This window comes from Chelon labrosus (assembly GCF_963514085.1).
Source record: "Chelon labrosus genome assembly, chromosome: 10".
Taxonomy (NCBI): Eukaryota; Metazoa; Chordata; class Actinopteri; order Mugiliformes; family Mugilidae; genus Chelon; species Chelon labrosus.
In genome coordinates, this window is record NC_140360.1 from 16,348,448 (window position 1) to 16,367,389 (window position 18,942).

An 18,942-nucleotide genomic window follows, 5' to 3' on the forward strand; every position below is an offset into this window, starting at 1 on the left:
GCCAAGGCCTTGTGCCCTGCCAAAGACAAGCTCACTTTCATCGACGGAGTCAGGAGGATTTTTGGCAAGGAAGAGCTACACTGTTGTTTCTGGACAGGGCATTTAGTGCGCAAACATTCTGCGTGCAAAGCTGAGAAACATGGCAATGGGATAATGGGAGGCTGCAGGGCAGTTGGAGAGTATTTTCATAAGCATATGGAGCTTCAACCACTGACCAGAAAGGATCTCCCTCCCAGATAACAGTCTCCAGCAGCATTACATTAGATTTCATAACATCTGTGCTGTAATCGCTCATTTCTAAAATTGGATCTGCTTCAGCAAGTCTCCTCTCTCTCACGTTGTGTATAGATTTGGAGGAAACACAACGCTACAACCAAAATACATTTGAGACATTATTTATTAATGGATATGTGTCTCGAGTCTGGTTCGTGGGTTAGAGCAAGCAAGACTAAAATATGTAATTTATATAATAAAAAAAGAAGAACTATAAAATATTTATTTGCATGTACAGTACTTTCCCATAGCTTCACCTGGGCCTGTCACTTTGCATTACGTCTGCGCTGCTCGCTAGCGAGAGTCACGTGCACGCCAGAAAAGGGACACACTCAATATGGCAGCCAAGGAAAGCATAAAGAGCAAGTCACGTGAGGCAGCTCCAACAGCTGAATATCGTGCTCTCTCTTGTGAGGCACCTTCTTATGGATGATTTGATAATCGGTACTTTCACACATCCCTTCACATCCAGAAACACATTACTATATGTAAAACCAGGCTGCGCAACGACAAGCAGGCACACGGTAGGTTAAAAAAAAAAAAGGCTCATAGTGTGCAAGTCATGGCCACGGTTCCTGCATGCCGCGGGAATTACATATTCAATTGCATTTTATCCTCCAAAGAATACACATCCGCTTTATTAATTTATTCTGCGTGTACGACCACGTATTGGTTCAACAATAATCTCACAGCAAACATACCAGTTTGTATAGCTCTGATACGCTGATCTGATCTGGTTCCACCATCTCAAACTCTTTTCTGGGAACAAGGTCTAGGCCGAGGTGCCTGGTGAGAGAGGGATAAAGGGTGCGTAAAAGACAAAGAGGAAATAATTATTAGTGAAAGTGTAACAAATGTTTCTCAGTTTGAGCTTTAAAAGCCCAGAGAATCCTACATACATGTCTCTTGGTAATATCGCCAGGCTATAGTCCTTTAGGAACAAATTCGGTATGAGGCACTGTTACTCACGTCATAGTAACATTTGTTTGCTTTCTGGTGGGGAGTTAGATGATACGTCTGCTCTCTATTTCCTGACTCCAACAGCAAGCTAGCAGCTACTTAACTACTGAATTTGTGGGCTAACAGTTAGCCAACAGTAATAAAATCTACGTGCCTCCCTGTCTGAAGCTCACTAACAAACCCAAACAAATGTCAAAGGTGTAAAAAAAACAACAATTCAGTTTATGTGCCGCAGTGACTTCCTGGTGTCTCCACTGGTTGCCTGGCAACCCCTCAGGGCCAGGAAGTGGCAGTTGCTTTAAGATTTTACTTCATCCAATATCATCAGTTTTTATAAATTTAGTTGCTAATTTCCCTCACGTGAATCTTGATCGAAATAGTAATAGGCTACAATATTCATGTATTGCAATATTTCCATTGAAAATGCACTTAATTTAATTTATCTCCCACTAATATAAGCAGTTCTTTGTTTCAGTTTGTTCCACAACTTTATAGTTTGACTGATACAGAGTGAAATATTGAAACAGACGGCTCGGTTAATTCATGGCAGCACCACCGCACCAATACGGACAATTTTAGATTTGTGCATAATTTTATTCCAAGAACTCTGTAGGACATTTTTGGCATGTGTGGAATGAGGATTCGTGAGTTTGAACGCCTCAGCATGAGTTTATTTACAGAGACCAACTGAAGAGTCTATGGGAGTAAAGTAGGTTAAGTACAGTACTGGAGTACATGTACTCTCATGTTGTGGTACTGTATATCACACTGTAACTTTTTTAATTATGTAACCGGCACCTATCTGTGCCACTATGATCTTCTGACCATGAAATTAGATCACCACAGCTCTCAGGTCAGCGTGCACTACAGATCACTGACCTCAACATGCATAGGGAACAAACTACCATATATTTCATGACTTACTTCTGGGTCTTTTCTACATTTTGTTCCAGCATGATACACAATAATATTGAACAACTGAGTGATATAGTTCAAAGATGACGTGTGTGTACTTTTATGTGCACTTATACATTAATTCTTATTTTAAACTGACAGATGGCGCCTCCATGTAAAGCTCTTCCTCTTCCTGAAGCGGAGCCCTCACATCTTCCTTTCTGTTATGGATGCCTGTCACAGCTCAGTTGGATGGAGTTTGAAACTGGCAACAGTGAGGATATGGCTTTACAGTTCCTCCAGGGGGATTTGCATTGACTTTAAGCTGCTTCAGACTCACTCATCTGCTAAATGACCATAAAATTACATCATGGCAAATGCTGCTGCACTCCCACTCATCCTGTGTTGTAGGTCTCTCCGCTGCCAAGGAAACATTGTATTCTTTGGTGGCCGGCAGTTAAGAAACAAATTCAAGTTCAGTTACTCCCCTCTCTTGATACAATGCACTCGGTGCAAGAGTTACTCACTCGTTGCCCCAGTCAAGCCGCACAGTGATGTGTCGCTTGATCTCGCGAGTCTGGTCCTGGGCGAGGTGACCCTGGATCAGCTGCCGACGCAGGTCAATAAGCTCATTCATCACATGACGCAGTTTATGGAACAGATCCACCTTGTGTTTCTGTTGAAGGAGCCAAAAAATACACAGTTGGGACACTCGATCTCCTCCTGTATTTATTTATACAGCATATGCTATCTATTGAAACTCATCCCAGAAATACATTCATATTACGTATATGACCAAGACAAAATAATTCTTTAGATGTATACCCATGGCAGCCTGAGAAAGCGGCAAAACAATTTGCTCTGACGGAGATTTAAGCCCACTGGTTTTGTTAACAAACCAAGAAAATACATTTCCCTTACAGGTCTGCTTTGACCTCATTACAGCAATGAATTTCATCACCATTTCTCATAGACCAAGGACTACCGTTTTAATTCTGGCATTCTGTGTTCTCCCTAATGGTATGACAAGCCCACATTACCACCCAGGTTTGTTTACATAAATGCAAAGATTAAGCGCCACTACAATGCCCATGCAAATTTAATGAGGATAAACACTGCATGTTCTCAAAGGCTGGGAGACGCTGAAAAAAATGATTTTTGTCAGGGTTGATGAGCCCTTTCGGACCACTATTCTGCAGGGCTAATTACGCACATTATAACGGATACGCTGTTATAGCTTAGCCCGTTGCTCCCTGAGCTAATACCATGAATTCTAACTGGCAACAATAAGGTGAAACGTACCGTCATCTAGGCATTGCTACATCCTATTAACATGGATGCAACTGTGGCAACATGGCCCATATCACACAGGGCTGAGCACCAAAACCAGCAGAGTTAAATCAGCGCTTCATATTAGTCGAGCTTCAGCGGAAGTTACATCACCACACCAAAGCCTCGGGCTGCTTAGTTGCTCAGAGCATGAGCAGTCCTCAGTGAGAGGTTATGTAAAAACTCGCTGCCAGCTCTGCAACAAAGACACACAGCTCTAAACTCAAAACCCTACCAACCACTTCTGCCTGGCCCCTCGACACTTAGCAGGATTAAGGGTGCTTTAGGTTTCCAGTAATCACTTTCGCCCGGCAAAGTAAAGGCTGACTGAAGGTGGTGAATCTTGGGATGATACAGGGCACAACGTGAGGCAAGCCAAGATCAATCAATGGCTGAATGACACAGCATGAAATTGAATACGACAGGTCTGTAGGCCATTATCTGAGTCCAACCACCATTTCTGTTCCTACGTAGATAGTGTATGAAAATACAGGGTGACAGTCAGAGCGACATGCTATGGAGAAATATCTAAGGGACAAGCCGCTGTATGTTTGGACTATATTTCAGGCGAATCAGTGTTCTTGCTAGCAGACCTGGTTGTATCAGGTGTTAAATTATGTGCAGGGGAGAAAATATACAAGAAAAGATTATTCCACCAAACTCCAGAGAAGAATGCAAATGAAACAACAGTGGATGAAATTTCTCCGCAAACGCTGTTGTTCTTTCAACTCCCCAAGACGTCTCGGTAACGCTGGATCCCATTTCACATTTATTGCTTCGTGATTTTGCTTTGATGCGAGCATGATGTATTGTAATGCGCCGCTACTGACCACATAGAGCTGCTTCCACAACACGCCCCATTCCTGCAGCGTGGAGGTGGTCTCTGTGATAATTGGGTCCTCCAGGGGCACCACCGTCTCGCACAGCCTGCAGCAAAACAACACAGACGAAAAACAAAAACATGAGATCAATCCCCAAAGCATCAATACTGCTGTTACAGAGTCACTTATTTAAGCATCAATACCAGTGTCAATAGAATAAATGCCAAAAAACAATCGATCCACATCACATAGATCACATACTGGTAACATGAAGCCTTAGTGCTGCAGTAACTGCCTCTTAATTTCCATTAGAAGCTGTCTAATGTGTAAAATATGCATGTGATTAAATAATTAACAAAGGATAGTAAATGAATGCCTCATGTTGGCCATATTATTTGGCGTTAATTCAAATATAATCAAAAGTGGGCTACTGACATCGCATTCAAATCATGAGCCATGACAAATTTTGCTTTTTATAATAATAGCTACTAATATCAGTACAGATACTGAAGATGCTGTGATGTATTGCCCACCCCCACTTGCCCTATGGTATGTATTACGTTCAATATTTAATGTAACCATCCTCCGCAAATGGAAAATACTTTGTGCAATATTCAGTTTTTCTTGGATTTTTTATCTTTTGATATATTTTTCTATTGTTATTTTATTCTTTGTGTTGTATTTTACGCTGTCTTCTTGCAACTGTCACTTAACGGCAGCAACAAAACAAAACAATTTCCTTGAAAGATTAATAAAGTATTCTGATGATACTGATTCACAGAGTGAGGGACGGGTCTTCATACCGGCTCATACTAAGGTAAGCTAATACTTAATCGTGTGAGGTACAGTAATAAGCAACGTTGCTTCACAGCGAGGAGATTCTGTGTCTGGGGACGTCTGGGGACTTTCTGTGCACATTCACCCTGTTGTTTGTCTCTCTATGATGGGTATATGAACTGGGGTATACCTCGGTTCTTTCCCAATGCCAGCTGGAATAGGCTCCAGCTCCCCATTACCCCTTACAACCCCCCACAGGATTTACACACAGCTACAAAACCACACATAACAGCCTATAAAATCACAATGAGATATTATAAAGTCTCCTGCAATTAGCAACCATCCTCCCTGTGTGACCACATTCGTAAAGAAACGTTAAAGCAAAGGTTAGCTCTCTTGTGGCACTTTGCACTTTGCTTGCAAAGCTCTTGCCTGTACCGCAAAGAATTAACTTTGATAGCGTGTAATGTTTTTGGAGCCAGGCAAGCATCTCCATCCATTTCACAGTGAGTCGGGGTGATTGTGTGCAGCGAGGATGCTTCGGGAAAACTACGCAGATGCAGTAGGTGTGTCACCTCATTAACTCCATGAGACAGCAAAGCAGATTTCCCAAAGTGCAGCTCCTGGAGCGAGGAAGTATAATAATGCCAATTTCTGTCTGCACTTTTAATTGTTTGCATGCAAACGAGACTCCTCCTGCTATGTGGCAACTCGACTGGAGGGTGGTGATATAACAGCAAACTCCCCATCCATACTGAGTGTCAGATCCCAGCGTGCAGAATGAACATAACATCAGGCTGAGAAAGAGCTCAGAAGCCTGTTTTGGTTTTCGCCCATATTCTGGCCTGTGCAGCTATGGCTGGCTATTGTGACACGCATGCGTGTGTGTGTGTGTGTGTGTGTGCATGCATGTAAGCAGCTGTCAGGTGGTAATTCTCATGAAGATTGGATTGTCACTAATGAGTGGTGAGGCACAAATTAGATGGCAAGGGAGGGAGCTGTACGCATCCTCTGACACTGATCAGCTGATGAATCTGTATCACGCCCGCCTGTGCAATAGAGAGGAAAAGCTCTGTCAACTCCATCAGAGACTGAAGGTTCGACCAGTAAAGAAGATCCTCACATTATTCTCCAGTGTGTCTCAATAAAGGTCTGATAGAGATGGATCTGTAGAGAGAAACAGCTGCTCATGTTGTATAGAACAGCTCTTCAGGTTTTTGGGCAACTCCATAAAACGCAGTTGGATATGGGTTGGCTTAATAATAAACAAATGAAACGTCAGTGTGAAAGGCGCTGCTTCACTCTCATCTTAGTCAAGCTGCAGAGTTTTATTGACCCTGGCTGTAGGGCTGGATGTATCTAACTTTCTATTTATATCACATTCTATGTATTTGTATAGATTCATTCAAACTTGCCAGATGATTTCACGCAATGCTAATTAAGTCCATCAGAGAAAGGTAAATTTGCAGCATTTCGCAGTATACTAGAGTATCAAATCTCGGGTCCGTGTCAACAGTCATGTGCTGGATCACTGGTAGTGATGCGTTTTACATTGACCAACGAATAGAGACATGCCAGGGTAGAAGAGGGGAGCAACCAAACTGTGGAGACAGAGTAGGGTACACCAGCCAGATGAATGGCGGAAAAACCTAGGAAGCATCCGAGAACGTTTCCCGAGGCTCCTTAAAAAAACAAACTTTGGGTTCATAAGAAAGGACTACAGCAGGGGAGTCAAACTCATTTTAGTTCAGAGGCCACATTCACCGCAATTTGATCTCAAGCGGGCTAGACCAGTAAGATAATAACCCATAAGTAACGACAACTCAAGATTTTCTCCATTTGTTACATTAACATTAAGATAATGTTTACGTTTAATAAACTATCCTTCAAAAAAATGAAATTTCTTAAGAAAAGTAAGTGCAATTTGGACACATTGCTGTCTGCTGTTTCGTCCTGGGTCTCAGTGTCTCTTACTAAAACAGTGGACAAATTAGGGATAGCAGTTATTTTCATCGAAAAATTGCAGTCTTTTATGTAATTTTCACGCTTTGCAAATTCATGCTGCTGGCCAGACTTGACCCTCTGGTGGGGCGCTTTTGGCCCGCGGGCCGTATGTTTGACGCATGTGGACTACAGTCTAAAAACAAAAGCGACCGACAGCGAGGACAAACATGGTTTATCTCTGGTGTGGCTTTGAAAGATGAGGTGGGACAGACGGCCTGTAGACACAGATCATTCGCACCTGTATGCAGTGTTTGTGTAATTACTCTTACTGCCAGAAGGGGGAGGCAAGAGCTCTGAACTGAAGCTTTAACGGGAACACCATTACGTAATATTGAACAGGCTAAGATGCTTCAATTACGTCAGTGAGACATGCCTCTGTTCTCATTCAGTTCATATTTGGAAATCTTAATTATTTCTCCACAACATGGAAAAGCAACAATAGAGAACAGTGAAGAAAAACATGTATGGTTGTTATTCATTAAAAGATGAACCTCTTATCGAGTCTTATCTAGGTGTTATTACAATGAAGAAACTATTTCTGCTGTTTCTTTCTATTTCTTCTTAAAATTGCACCATTTGAAACGTGAGGCTTTGTGCTGTTGAACGTTGTATAAATGGAGACATCACTTTAGTTAAATAACCAGATCAAGTTTGGCAAACAAAAATAGTGTGATTAAGTAAGACCCCATTGACTTGTAGTAAGAAGGTGATTGAGTCTGCCCCTCTTCTGATAAGTTCCCCACAATGGATTGTACAGATATTAAAATATATAAGCTTTGAATATGCATATATTAAGACAGAGGGAGTTGCATCTTTAATTAAGATGCCACACGTCAACTTACCCTCTGTTTGTCACTGTAGATTTCTTCAAGTGGACATAGCTGACTGGGAAAATACCCTGTGGACAGAGGAAGAAGCAGAGATGTTACTGTGTGTGACAGGATTACATTTCTAATTCTGCTGCAACACATGACCGAAACGTAGAGCATTGTATTGTGTTTGTGTTAGCAGGCAGTCCAAACCTAAACCGCGCTGAGCGCCGCAATTGTCAAAAGGCAGATCTTACAATTCTGCTGGCAACACATTTTATGCTGATGGAAGTGCAAGATCACACTTCCTTTTTGACATTTTCTGCTTACATTTTCTGTGCGAAGGAGAAAAGAAAAAAAATAAGTGAAGCCGGTACTGTTTTCACACACACACTGCAGAGACGAAGAAGAGGCAGAGCAATGTGCAGGATCTCTATTGTGGCTTGGCTTAGGCGAGGAAGGGCATGAGAGACTGAGTGGTGCCAGCTGCCACCCTTGCAGTTCATCTTTCTTATTCTAATCTGCCAGATGTGAAGAATTGGCCACAGTGAGCACAACCAATTCTCTCATAGCAGAGAGAGAGAGAGAGAGAGAGAGAGAGAGAGAGAGAGAGAGAGAAAGCGAGAGAGAGAGAAAGCGAGAGAGAGAGAGAGAGAGAGAGAGAGAGAGAGAGCGGGAGTATGGGGGCGAATGAATGTGGGCAGCACGGTACATAACAAAATGGAGGGGTGTTGTAAGAACTGTAAATAGCTGATGAGAGAAGAGAAGGACAGTGTGTAGCCGCTAACTCCTACATTTACCAGGACTGGACAGCTTTTGTGCTTTCTTTGAAACATTTCCAGCAGCATCACATAACACTTCAGCTTTTGATATTTCAGTTTAAATCAAAGTAGTAAAAACTACCTGCCCATTTCATGTTTCTAATAATACAGCCGGTGCTCGTGTTTCCAGTGACGCTACTCGTACGAATATACAAACGTCACATATTTGTTCCCCCAACTTACAACGGCGCAGTGACTTTCAAACCCGCTCCGCTACAGTTTATCTGTAATAAACACACTTGACCGTACAGGCTAAGACGTCAGTCATAAATAATGGCCATTTACCGTAGTGCAGAGTATTGATCTCTGTCACCTGGGATTGTTGTCTTAAACAGTTTCACACCTACAGTCTAGTGCAGAGGGTTTGTTTTAATGGTGCTGCATGGACAGAAAGCTAAGAGGTGTGGATCCTTTCTCTCTGCCCAATCAAAGCCATAACGACACTGCACTTGTTCTGCTGCAGTCGCTGAACAAAGCAACTTCCTATGCGTTACAGATTACAATTAAACTGCCATTTTATGTTTTTTTATTTTATTTATAGAGCTATTTATTCATTTTTAGTTTTATGAGGGGTTTTCAGGTTAATAACTGCACCATCTGCTGGCTGAAAGCAAAACAAAAGTGTGGATTTTAAAAGGAAACTGTGCATAACGTGCACATACACTATATCTTTATTCTGTGCAATCCGAACAACTTGTATTCCTAGCAGCTCCAGAAATTCGGTCAGGAAACTTCTATTTTCGTCAAATCAAAGCTCTATTCAATAAGTTAATCAGCCATTAAGGGCTTTGTTGTCGAGACAAAGTTATTTTTGGGAACGTCTCTCACATCACATTATCATTCACAAAAATGCACTGGATAAAAGCTTCATTGTACTGCGGGGCAGCCAGCTTTGCAGATGTGTTGGCGACATTTCATTTGTCTGATGAAATATTAGTTAACCTGGCTGGTTAGCGAACAATTTTGTTCCATTACCAGTCTTTGAAAAACATGCGCACGCACGCAGACAACGGTTTTCATCCAGATTCTTTTTTTTTTCTTTTGTGTGCTTCACGTGTGGGTCTATAGATGCACTCATTTGAATACAGAACACTGCACCTATAGAAATCAACACAATGTCAAACTTGTCATTTGTGTATGCCGTTATAATTACCTTGATAGAAGGCTTCTTTGTGGAAAAGCCTCTGTACCAACCTGAAAGAGCAACATGCACATGAGAAAACCTGACACTCACAATAATATCTGTCACTTCACAACATCTTCTGCAACTATATGCATGAAATTATTGAATACATTCGAGTAAAATGGATGAATTGGTACAAATAGTTGACTTTAGGCAAGGTCAGCATAGTTGTACACCAGACTGCAGATGCTCTTATTGTTTTTATCCCAGTAGCTGAAATATATCATGATAGTAATGTTGGTTATACGTGTAAACCATGTTGTTTTCACATGCAACTAACTATTAAGCTAACATTAGTTTAGACTAGCTCTGTCAAAGCAGGCTTGTCTGAGGGCTTGTCACAATGATTTCCAAAGAAAATGATTCAGTGCATACTGTATGTACATGGCAAATAAAGTTAATTTGATTTTAACACGAGGACGTGTCAGCAGAGTTTAGGGGTTTGTAGCAGTTTAAGGACCGCACCATTAGTTTGCTTTGAAATTATGCTTTCAGTGCAGTTTCTTCCCCTAGCCTGATAATTAAAGAGGGCAGGAGTCAAAGCGTCCGTCCGTCCGGAAATCAACGTCTCTTTATAAACAGATTAAACCTCAAAGTGAAATGTGTTTCTGAGTATTTCTCCATTTCCCTATAATTGAGTGTTTATTTTAAATTATGGATCTGTGCAATGAAATGTTGATGACTTATGTCTGAGGGACTACATCCAGTATCTAAACCGTCTCCATGCTGATGGAATAAACTCCTGATGGAGAAATGCAGGCTTTTATGTGGACAGATCGTAATAGTTTAACTTAACGTATAAAGTAACTAATGTAAAGTCTCCCCTAGTGGGTAAACCCCCTGATTCCCAGATAAAATACTGAAGGAGACGTTAAGGCCAACAATGACAGTGACCTCCACTTTACATTCTGCGCCGCCGTAGGAAATTTGACTTCTTTTACCTTCGCTCTTCTCCAGAATCTGTACAGTTTCCCCGATCTCCAGGACCAGCGCCTGACATATTGATGATCGGAAGTTGCAGATCACTGTGCGGAAAAATGAAACAAAAGACAAATCAATAAATAAATCTTTCACATGTTGTAGTTTAAGGCAATCCCAGTGTCAACAGAAATTACATCGCTGATTTAGATCAGTGCTTCATCCTTGCGACCTCTGATTAAACAAGGTGCGTCCCCCTTCGCCGCCGTGTCTCCACGTTGCGTGTGTTTTGGGGCAGCTACTGCGACTTTTTAATAAGCTGTTTAATGCAAACATCTAAACACAGTGTCACACGCGAGGCACTGCTTAGCCAACTGTAAACAAGCTCCCACCCTGAAGTGGGTAGTCATTTTAAAAGGCAATTAATTCTTAAGCGACCTGATTTTGTGCAATGTTAAGTTAAATGAACAACCTCCCAAAATAGAGCCCACACAAACTGCTAAGTAATGTGGCTAAACGTTGATTTATCATAAGCCGGTATTAGCGTAAATCTTCCGTGCCACCTGCTTTTACAGCGTGATGGATTCTTTGACCGTACACGGACACATCCTGTGACTCAAACACTGATGACATGATTAGTCTTTAGGGGATAGATGCCACACTAAGGGCTTTAACAAGTGCACCGCCTTCAGAGCCTGTTTTTATCTGCGCAGCACTGCAGCTCTGCAACACGAGCCACGCACACAAACTGTACACAAGCCTCAGCAAAGGCAAACTTGTGTAATAATGACAGAGCTCCACTGACAATTTCCAAAAACCTACAAATGGTGGCCCTTCAAGGAGAGTTTGGTGTGAATCATTATGCTAATGAACTAGCCAGGGGACCCAGTGAGGGGGAGGAAGAGAAGGAGGGGCAAGAGCTCGGCTCCGTTGCCTGTTTGAGAGCGCTCAGTTCCTGTGCTCGGGTAGCTATGGCAACAGATCATCCACAAACTGGAGGGCTTTCTTCACTGTAACTGCTGCGGGGATCTGGGCATTTTAAAAAGGCAAGCTTATGGATGCTGCGTAGCACTGGAGTTTAAATCAAGCATATCGAGTGTGTGTTAAAGGAATAGAGATGGATAGACTTAAAGAGCAACCATGTCACCTTTTTCAGTCTGCCTCGGGCCCTCCTTCAGCCAGGGCTAAGTATTTCCCATTTGAGAGTCCCATTCTTTAATGGCCTCTATTTCATTTGAATTGCAAAGCCTGCCTTCACACCATTTGAAAACTCTTCAGCAGAGGCCACGTCAGAAAAGATGAGATTGTCATGTCTGAGAGAGCAGGACACGCCGCACAGGCTCATATTTTCAAAGTCCTCCCTCACAAAACCTCCAAGCTGTGTAAACACGGAGTCACACGCTCGCTTCATTTGTGCCTAAAAGCTGCCGAGCATTAGCATATCCTCAAAACGCAAGCAGCGAAATTCATCTTTAGACTTCAACATGTTGGACGTAGGATGTTGGAAGGCCTGATGGGACATGGAGTGGAAAATGTTGGCAAAAACCAACGTTTCTACACGGCAACAGTATATCAGTCCAGACTGTCCCTCCATTCTTCTGAATTCATGATCCACATGGCGTCTGGTGGCTGCTATTGTGTAACCAGCAACTCACTGGAGGGAATTATGTAATTAAAGTACGGGAGGAGACTCCTGCTGTCCTCCACTTTACACAAACTTATCAAAAACACGTCTGTGATTGAACCTTTGGGTTGGGCCATCCACCTGGCTTTTAAGAAGGCAGTCATATAGTTTACCCTGAAGTTTTATCTGAAAAGAAAACCAGGTTTTGATCTTCTCCGAAATTTGTTATTTCGAGACAGTTTTTTTGTTAGGATTGTAAGTTTAACTCAATAATTTTTTTCAAAACACTTAAATAGGAAGTTAAAAATTTGAAATATAAAGCTCACATAACAATAATAAACTTCAGCCAAGGCCCCTTTGAGGGCCCTGCAAGTTTGATTGTCAGCACTTATACTCCCCCGTCTATTACAGAGTGATATGAAGTCTGACAAAGAGACAACCATACAGAGATGCACTGGACTTTCTGTTGCAGGTGAAGATTTAAAGTCTCTATGAATACAAAACAAGGCAAAGAAAATGGCAGTTTCATTCTCCCAAAAAATGCAAGTGAAGACACTGAAAATAGTCTTTTGGGGATCCAGTTTTATGTGTTGGCGTGAAGTGAGAGCGCAAGCTGGAGCTGATTTTCTATCACAGCACCTAGTAACCACCGCTACCAGTTCTTGTACGAAAGCTATGAAGCATTATTCTTCGATTATTTTATCAAAACGTTCCAATATTCAAGCCACCGAGTCAATCCCATCTAAAGCAACACATTGGTCTTCTATTAGAGAGAATCACAGGGGGAAATCTGTGAGTGTTAAGCGCCACAGTTTAGAATAAACATTAGGCTTCAGTAAATCAGAGATAAAAAGGTCTCAGTTGTAAAATAAGATTTAAAATCATTGCAATGGAATCAATAACACGCTTCTTCTGTAGCGCCTTTATTTTCAAGTTCGCTGCTCTTTGCCAGCAGTGCTGCCACCCATGGTGTGCAGCAAAAAAAAAGAAAAAAAAAAAAGAAGCCTAACATAACCGGAACGGTCATATCATGTGGACAGAGAATCAGTGTGTTTTCTGAAATAGGAGGCCTCTGAGTGAACACTAAAATCCAAGCTGATTGAATCCTGCAGTGATGCAGTGTAAATGGGGCTTTTTTTATGTGATGATTGCAGATAAATGTGTCTATTCAGAGCCCTCTGCAGTGTTAAAACCCAGGATCACAGCTCCACAAATGTGGTGTCTGGATACCAGAAGCACATGTTTGCATCACATCAGCAAGCAGCAACACTAAGCAGAGATCTGACAGTATTACTTGCTCTGGCGCAACCAGGGATACCACATGCAGTTGCACTGGGAAAAAAAATCCATCTGTGGAGTCTGACCTTCGGCCTGTTTCCCTTATCTACGCCTCACTTTCCTGTGTCCTGTATTACTGTGCGGCTGAAAAAGAGAAATGTCAAGACAGATGTGTATGCATCATATCTCTGTAATAAAATCCATTTTTCTTTTATACAACAGCACATAGAAGCTTGTATCACCTTCTAGTGCAAATAACTAGTTAATGCTGTCATGTCGTGAAAAATGTTTCGGTGCAATATGTAATATAGTGAAACGGAGCATACGTGGCCTGACGACCCTGCTTTGAAATTAATGACAGACACATACTGCACATAACTAAACAGTGGCCCACAAGGGAGAAATATTCTGCAGAAAAGGGAGAGATGTTCCTGCCAGAACACAGTAAACACTATCGCGGCTTATAAATTGCCTCCTGTATTTTCTGAACAACTGAGTGCTAATGGCCATACTCAGAAACGTTTAATCAAAGAGGACACTGTGCTCGTCTGAACTGTAGCACAGTCATTAACTTACTTTCTCGGGTTTTCTTCTCCTTTTAGTTCCAGTCTCAATCCTAACTAGTTCAGCTGCGGATGAATTTCTTAGCGAGTGAATCCTTAAACCATTCCAGTAATGCAGCGTGAGTGTGCAGACCATGAATGTCCTGCATTTGAGTGGCTTGAGTGGTCCTGTCCTAAATCTAGTTAACTTAAAATCACACAATGGTCTTTGGGCTTCACCCAGTGAGTCATGTAGCTCGGCACGACTTGAATGTACACTCCCTCCCTCAGACACATTACTGCACCAAAGTCTTGCTAACCAAGAAATTTCTGCCACACAGGCAGGGGAGCATTTTACTAGATCTAATCTCATATCAGTGCCCCAGAAATCTAGCCAAGCAATCCAGCTGCAGGGGAGTGTGGAGCTGTGAGATGACCTCAAGTGTCCGTGAACACGACTCACACATGTCACGCGCGAAACCGTACCTATTTTTGTTGCGCTGGCGTGCAAGTTAGTTACGGCACGGAAAACTTCTGTAAACTTTCCCCCTGCAGATCAGAGGGAGGCTTAAATCCGCGGCTAAAACTGCGGAGAAATGGTTAATCTCTCTAATCCCGCTCTCTGCTGAACATTAGCTCTATCTTTTGTTCTGTCGCGGACACGTGACCAGAGTTGTCCTTTTCAGATAATGGTTTTCTCGGGTTATTTCATGTGATGCCACTGCTGCAGCTGTAGTTCGTGTCTGAAACACGCTAAATGGCCATGCATGTAAGGAAATACTGTCTCTTATATGAGGGTAATCTGTCAGGCAGTCTTTTGCAAACTATTTCAAGAGGACAGAACTAATCTATTATAAACAAGCTTCACAATTAGAGTTTTTATTTTAATGTTCGTTTGATATTCTAATTCTTAACTCAGGTAGAAGATCGGTAATAACTAGATTAAATGGTGACTAAAATAAAATTAGATCTAGAGTAGAGCTGGACTTCCCTATGACTCTACAAGTGATCTTCAAGCTAATATTTCCTGTGTAAACACCGAGAACCAAATAATAAGTAGGTACGGATTCTTAGAAAGCCATTAAGGTGGTCTTCAACTGTTTCCTTATAGATGGAGCTTATTAAGATGCCACAGGAGAAAGAGAAAGGCCTGGCAGGCTGCTGACAGACCACAGATCGGTTCTTATATCACTGGTAATATGGGTGGGAGTGGATTAACACGCAATGACAAAATAAGGAAAGGAGACATGGAAATAGGCAAAAATGATGCCACTAATAGCACGGATGAGGCTGGGGAAGAAGTGATAACAGGTTTATGTTGCTGCACTGTCAGTCAACAGTTTTGTGGGCTTCATCTATGCCGGAGAAACATTAACGCGTCAACACGTTTTCTGAGGCGAACAGGGGGAAAGTCGACACTGGCAGTGATCCGTTTACAGGGTACAGTATGTACTGTGTAGGCACTCTCCGCTTCCCCGCATTTCAGCACCGTGGACAGCGTCATCCCAGCGTTTCAGCACCACGGACAGCGCCAGGTCACTCCGCGCAGACTGACGCGGAGGCTGCGCCGAACTGTTGCTTCCCCGCACAGAAACTATACCCACTGAAACCTCCCCTCACAAGTGCGCGCTTGGAGGAGGTCCGCAGCGATTCCGTGACGGATGGATGAACCCGGGGACGATTGCATACGATGCGATTGCCGTACAGCCGCTGCGGGTGACGATATTACGGAGGATTGCCACCGGGGCTCTCAGCCTGCAGTCTTCGTGAAATGACGAATGACGATGCCTCCAAACAAAGTGTAGCCTGTATGTGTGGGCGTGTGCATGTGTGTGTGTGTGTGTGGGGGGGGGGGGGGGGAGTATCATGTGCGAGCCAGCATGAGTAGCCCTGCAAGTATAACAAGCTGTAGAGCATCTGGACATGACTCATTCCCCTAATGAAAACCCTCCATAGCGTAATCATACGCTATAGACACTTTTGCCGTGAGTGTGGGACCCAGCAGTCAATTTATAACGCGTCTGACTGCGGCATTTTCACATATTGTGGTTATTAAACTGTATTCGTGTATTTTTAAGAGCTTTAAAAACAAATTAAAAGGCAAAAAACAAAAAGAAACAGAGAAATGCTGATCTCGTATTGGGGCCTTTTTTGCTTTCCATCCAGGTCAAAGTGCACACATGCAGATGTGAAACAGTACAGTGGTACGGTGCAGTCTGTCGCTGCAGCAACAGCAGGGTAGTTTTTTTTTTTTTTTTTTTTAGTCTACAGGTAGACTCCATCTCCACCACTCCAGCCTACACCTGTTGGAGGGACGCAATCACGATGCCCCCTCGTGGTTCCAGCACAAATCGCGCTATTTCCCCCCCTCCTCTCCCCCTCCAAATAAGAAGGAAGAAGAAGAAGAAAATGCTAAAATTATACACTGACGCAGTTTATATACCACAAAACTAAAGAGTAGGAGAGCGATCCCAACGCCCCGCCTGCGCCTTGTGTATGCGATGGCATCTTTAAGGTGGTGGGCTGTGAGGCTGTATCATCCCACGCAATTTCCCCCCTTTCTATGCAGTCACTGGCCGTGTATACCAGCCATTATAAGTGTATGTGTTTTTCATTGGGTGTAGTGGGCTTACTAAGAGAGAGAGAGAGAGAGAAAAAAAAAACACACAACAACAATATGAGCTGCATAACCAATGCGGGGTGTCGATGAACAAATAAAAATGTTTCTGCGCCTAAAAAACTGCCAGGAAAACGCAGTTTGATTCATTTTCTTAAAAAAAAAAATAAAAAAAAATAAAAAAAGCTAAAAACGTCGTCAGTTGGGAATACGTAAACGTGCAATGTACTCACCAACTCCGATTTTCTCCTCTTCTGTAGGTATCCACATATTTGGTTATTTTCCCTCCGGTAGAGCAAGCCACATTATGTCGAGATCTGGAGATGATGCTGCTGTAAAATGAAGAGAGCTATAAAACGATCCTGGCTGCTCATACACGGGACTACATGTCTCGACCGGAATCGGTATCCTGACGCCTGTGTGTGTGCAAAGGAAGAGGGGGAGGAAGGACCATCAAAGCCTCAGTATCTCTGCTCTATTATGTCCCGGCGTGTGTCTCCAGTCTGATGCAGTCTCCGTGTCCACCTAATGTAACGCACACACACACACACACACTAAAACGCAGGCGCGCACGCACCCGCGCACACACAGAGAGAGAGAGCGGTTCTCCGGTGTCCACAAAAGGTGTTATTGCAGCCGCATTTCCAATGGAAACGGGGGACGTTTCTTTTCCTCGAAGCTTATTTATTTAATTTCTTCGTGTTTCTCTTCTTGTGTTTTTTTTTTTTTTTTTCCTCCTCCTCCCTCAACCAATCGCGCTCAGGTCCCCCCCTCCTCCTTGATCCACAATGGGCTGCTCAGCCAGCGGGAACGGGCTGGATCGTTCGGTAATTAGCGCGTAATAGGTCGCGATATTGTTCACCCATCCGAGCTGTCGAGTCGGTGCAAGAAAATACTGGGGAAACTGCAATATACCATAAGCTGCGCCATCTTCATGCTCGTCACATGACTTGTTTTGTCAACACCGATGTGTCAAGCATTTGCAAATATGCTCTCTCTCTCTCTCTCTGCATGACACTTTCATCCATCACAAACACAAACTGCATTTCCTCCTGCTAGGATGCTGGATACCGGCTGGCAGCCTGCCTTTTTTTTTTTTTTTTTGATTGAATGTGTTACTTTGGGGCGGGGGTTGGCTGTTGGAAACATAAAGTAGCTCCCGGTGTTACACATCAGGCCAGACCATGTGGGGAAGCACCTCCCGGTTGACTCATTTCAAAGAAGCGGAACCAGCTTTGGCTGCTTTGTCATAGTGCAGTCATGCTCCCACACGGATGAAACGCAACTAATTCCTAACGGCCAATTTCCCCACTGAACTTGATTGATGGGTTTGGCAAAACCGGGTTTCCCATCAGACCTACATCACACCGCCACTGTCTGATTTATAGATGCCACTCGCGTAAGATAAATGATAGAAATGGAAGTTGTGACTCATTCTTAGTAACAGATTCAGGTTGTAGTTTCTAGGAGCTGGGGGCCAGTGGATGTTCACTTTGGACTTCACCTGTAAAGATTAGTTGCTCCTGTTTGGTGCACTATCCTCTGGTTTTCATCTTTCAGCCCATAGCAAATGGAGAGACCAGTTTCTGGAATTGAATGCATGCGTTTTTCTTTTTATCTGAATTGCGTTTAGTTATTTTTCTGTAAACGTCTGTATATCCTTCCATGAAAGTCTAAAGGCTGTTTCAAAGCCTCCACCCTGCTGGGAACAGAACCATTTATTCATAGATCTACTCAAGTCACAATAACATCAAATATACATCCCACGCAGTAATTTTTTTATTACAAAAATACACATTTTCTTCATGCCTCCACGCCAAAATTGTGAAAAAAATAATGACGTCAGGAATCCAGAGCCCCTTCTACTGCTCGGATTTCACCAAAACAGCTTTACTACAAGGCGATGACGTCCGTGTGATGCAGTGACTATAGAGTCTTGTGCACGAAACACAGACGTGGTGGCTGAATTTGTGGAACGCCAGGGCGTCATAAAGCGAGTCACTGCAGCTTAAACAGTTTGTGGGGTGATGATGAGCAACCCTGTGAACATCAGTTTTTCTTCGACGACACTGCCAATGTTGACGGAGGGAAG

At 42.9% G+C, this 18,942-nt stretch overlaps 1 protein-coding gene across 1 annotated transcript in view; it reads right to left on the reverse strand.

The window, feature by feature from the left end:
- The window catches only part of LOC311494609 (dedicator of cytokinesis protein 3-like), a gene marked incomplete at its 5' end in the record, with an annotated part of 43,427 nt that extends 26,307 nt beyond the window's left edge, over positions 1-17,120 (reverse strand). The window contains 7 exons of the mRNA XM_084553734.1: positions 975-1,059; positions 2,655-2,803; positions 4,287-4,383; positions 7,901-7,956; positions 9,842-9,882; positions 10,813-10,896; positions 17,084-17,120. Coding sequence (XP_084409860.1) covers positions 975-1,059; positions 2,655-2,803; positions 4,287-4,383; positions 7,901-7,956; positions 9,842-9,882; positions 10,813-10,896; positions 17,084-17,120 — 549 coding nt within the window. The remainder of the gene's footprint in view (positions 1-974; positions 1,060-2,654; positions 2,804-4,286; positions 4,384-7,900; positions 7,957-9,841; positions 9,883-10,812; positions 10,897-17,083) is intronic.
- Between the last annotated feature and the right edge of the window lie 1,822 nt (positions 17,121-18,942).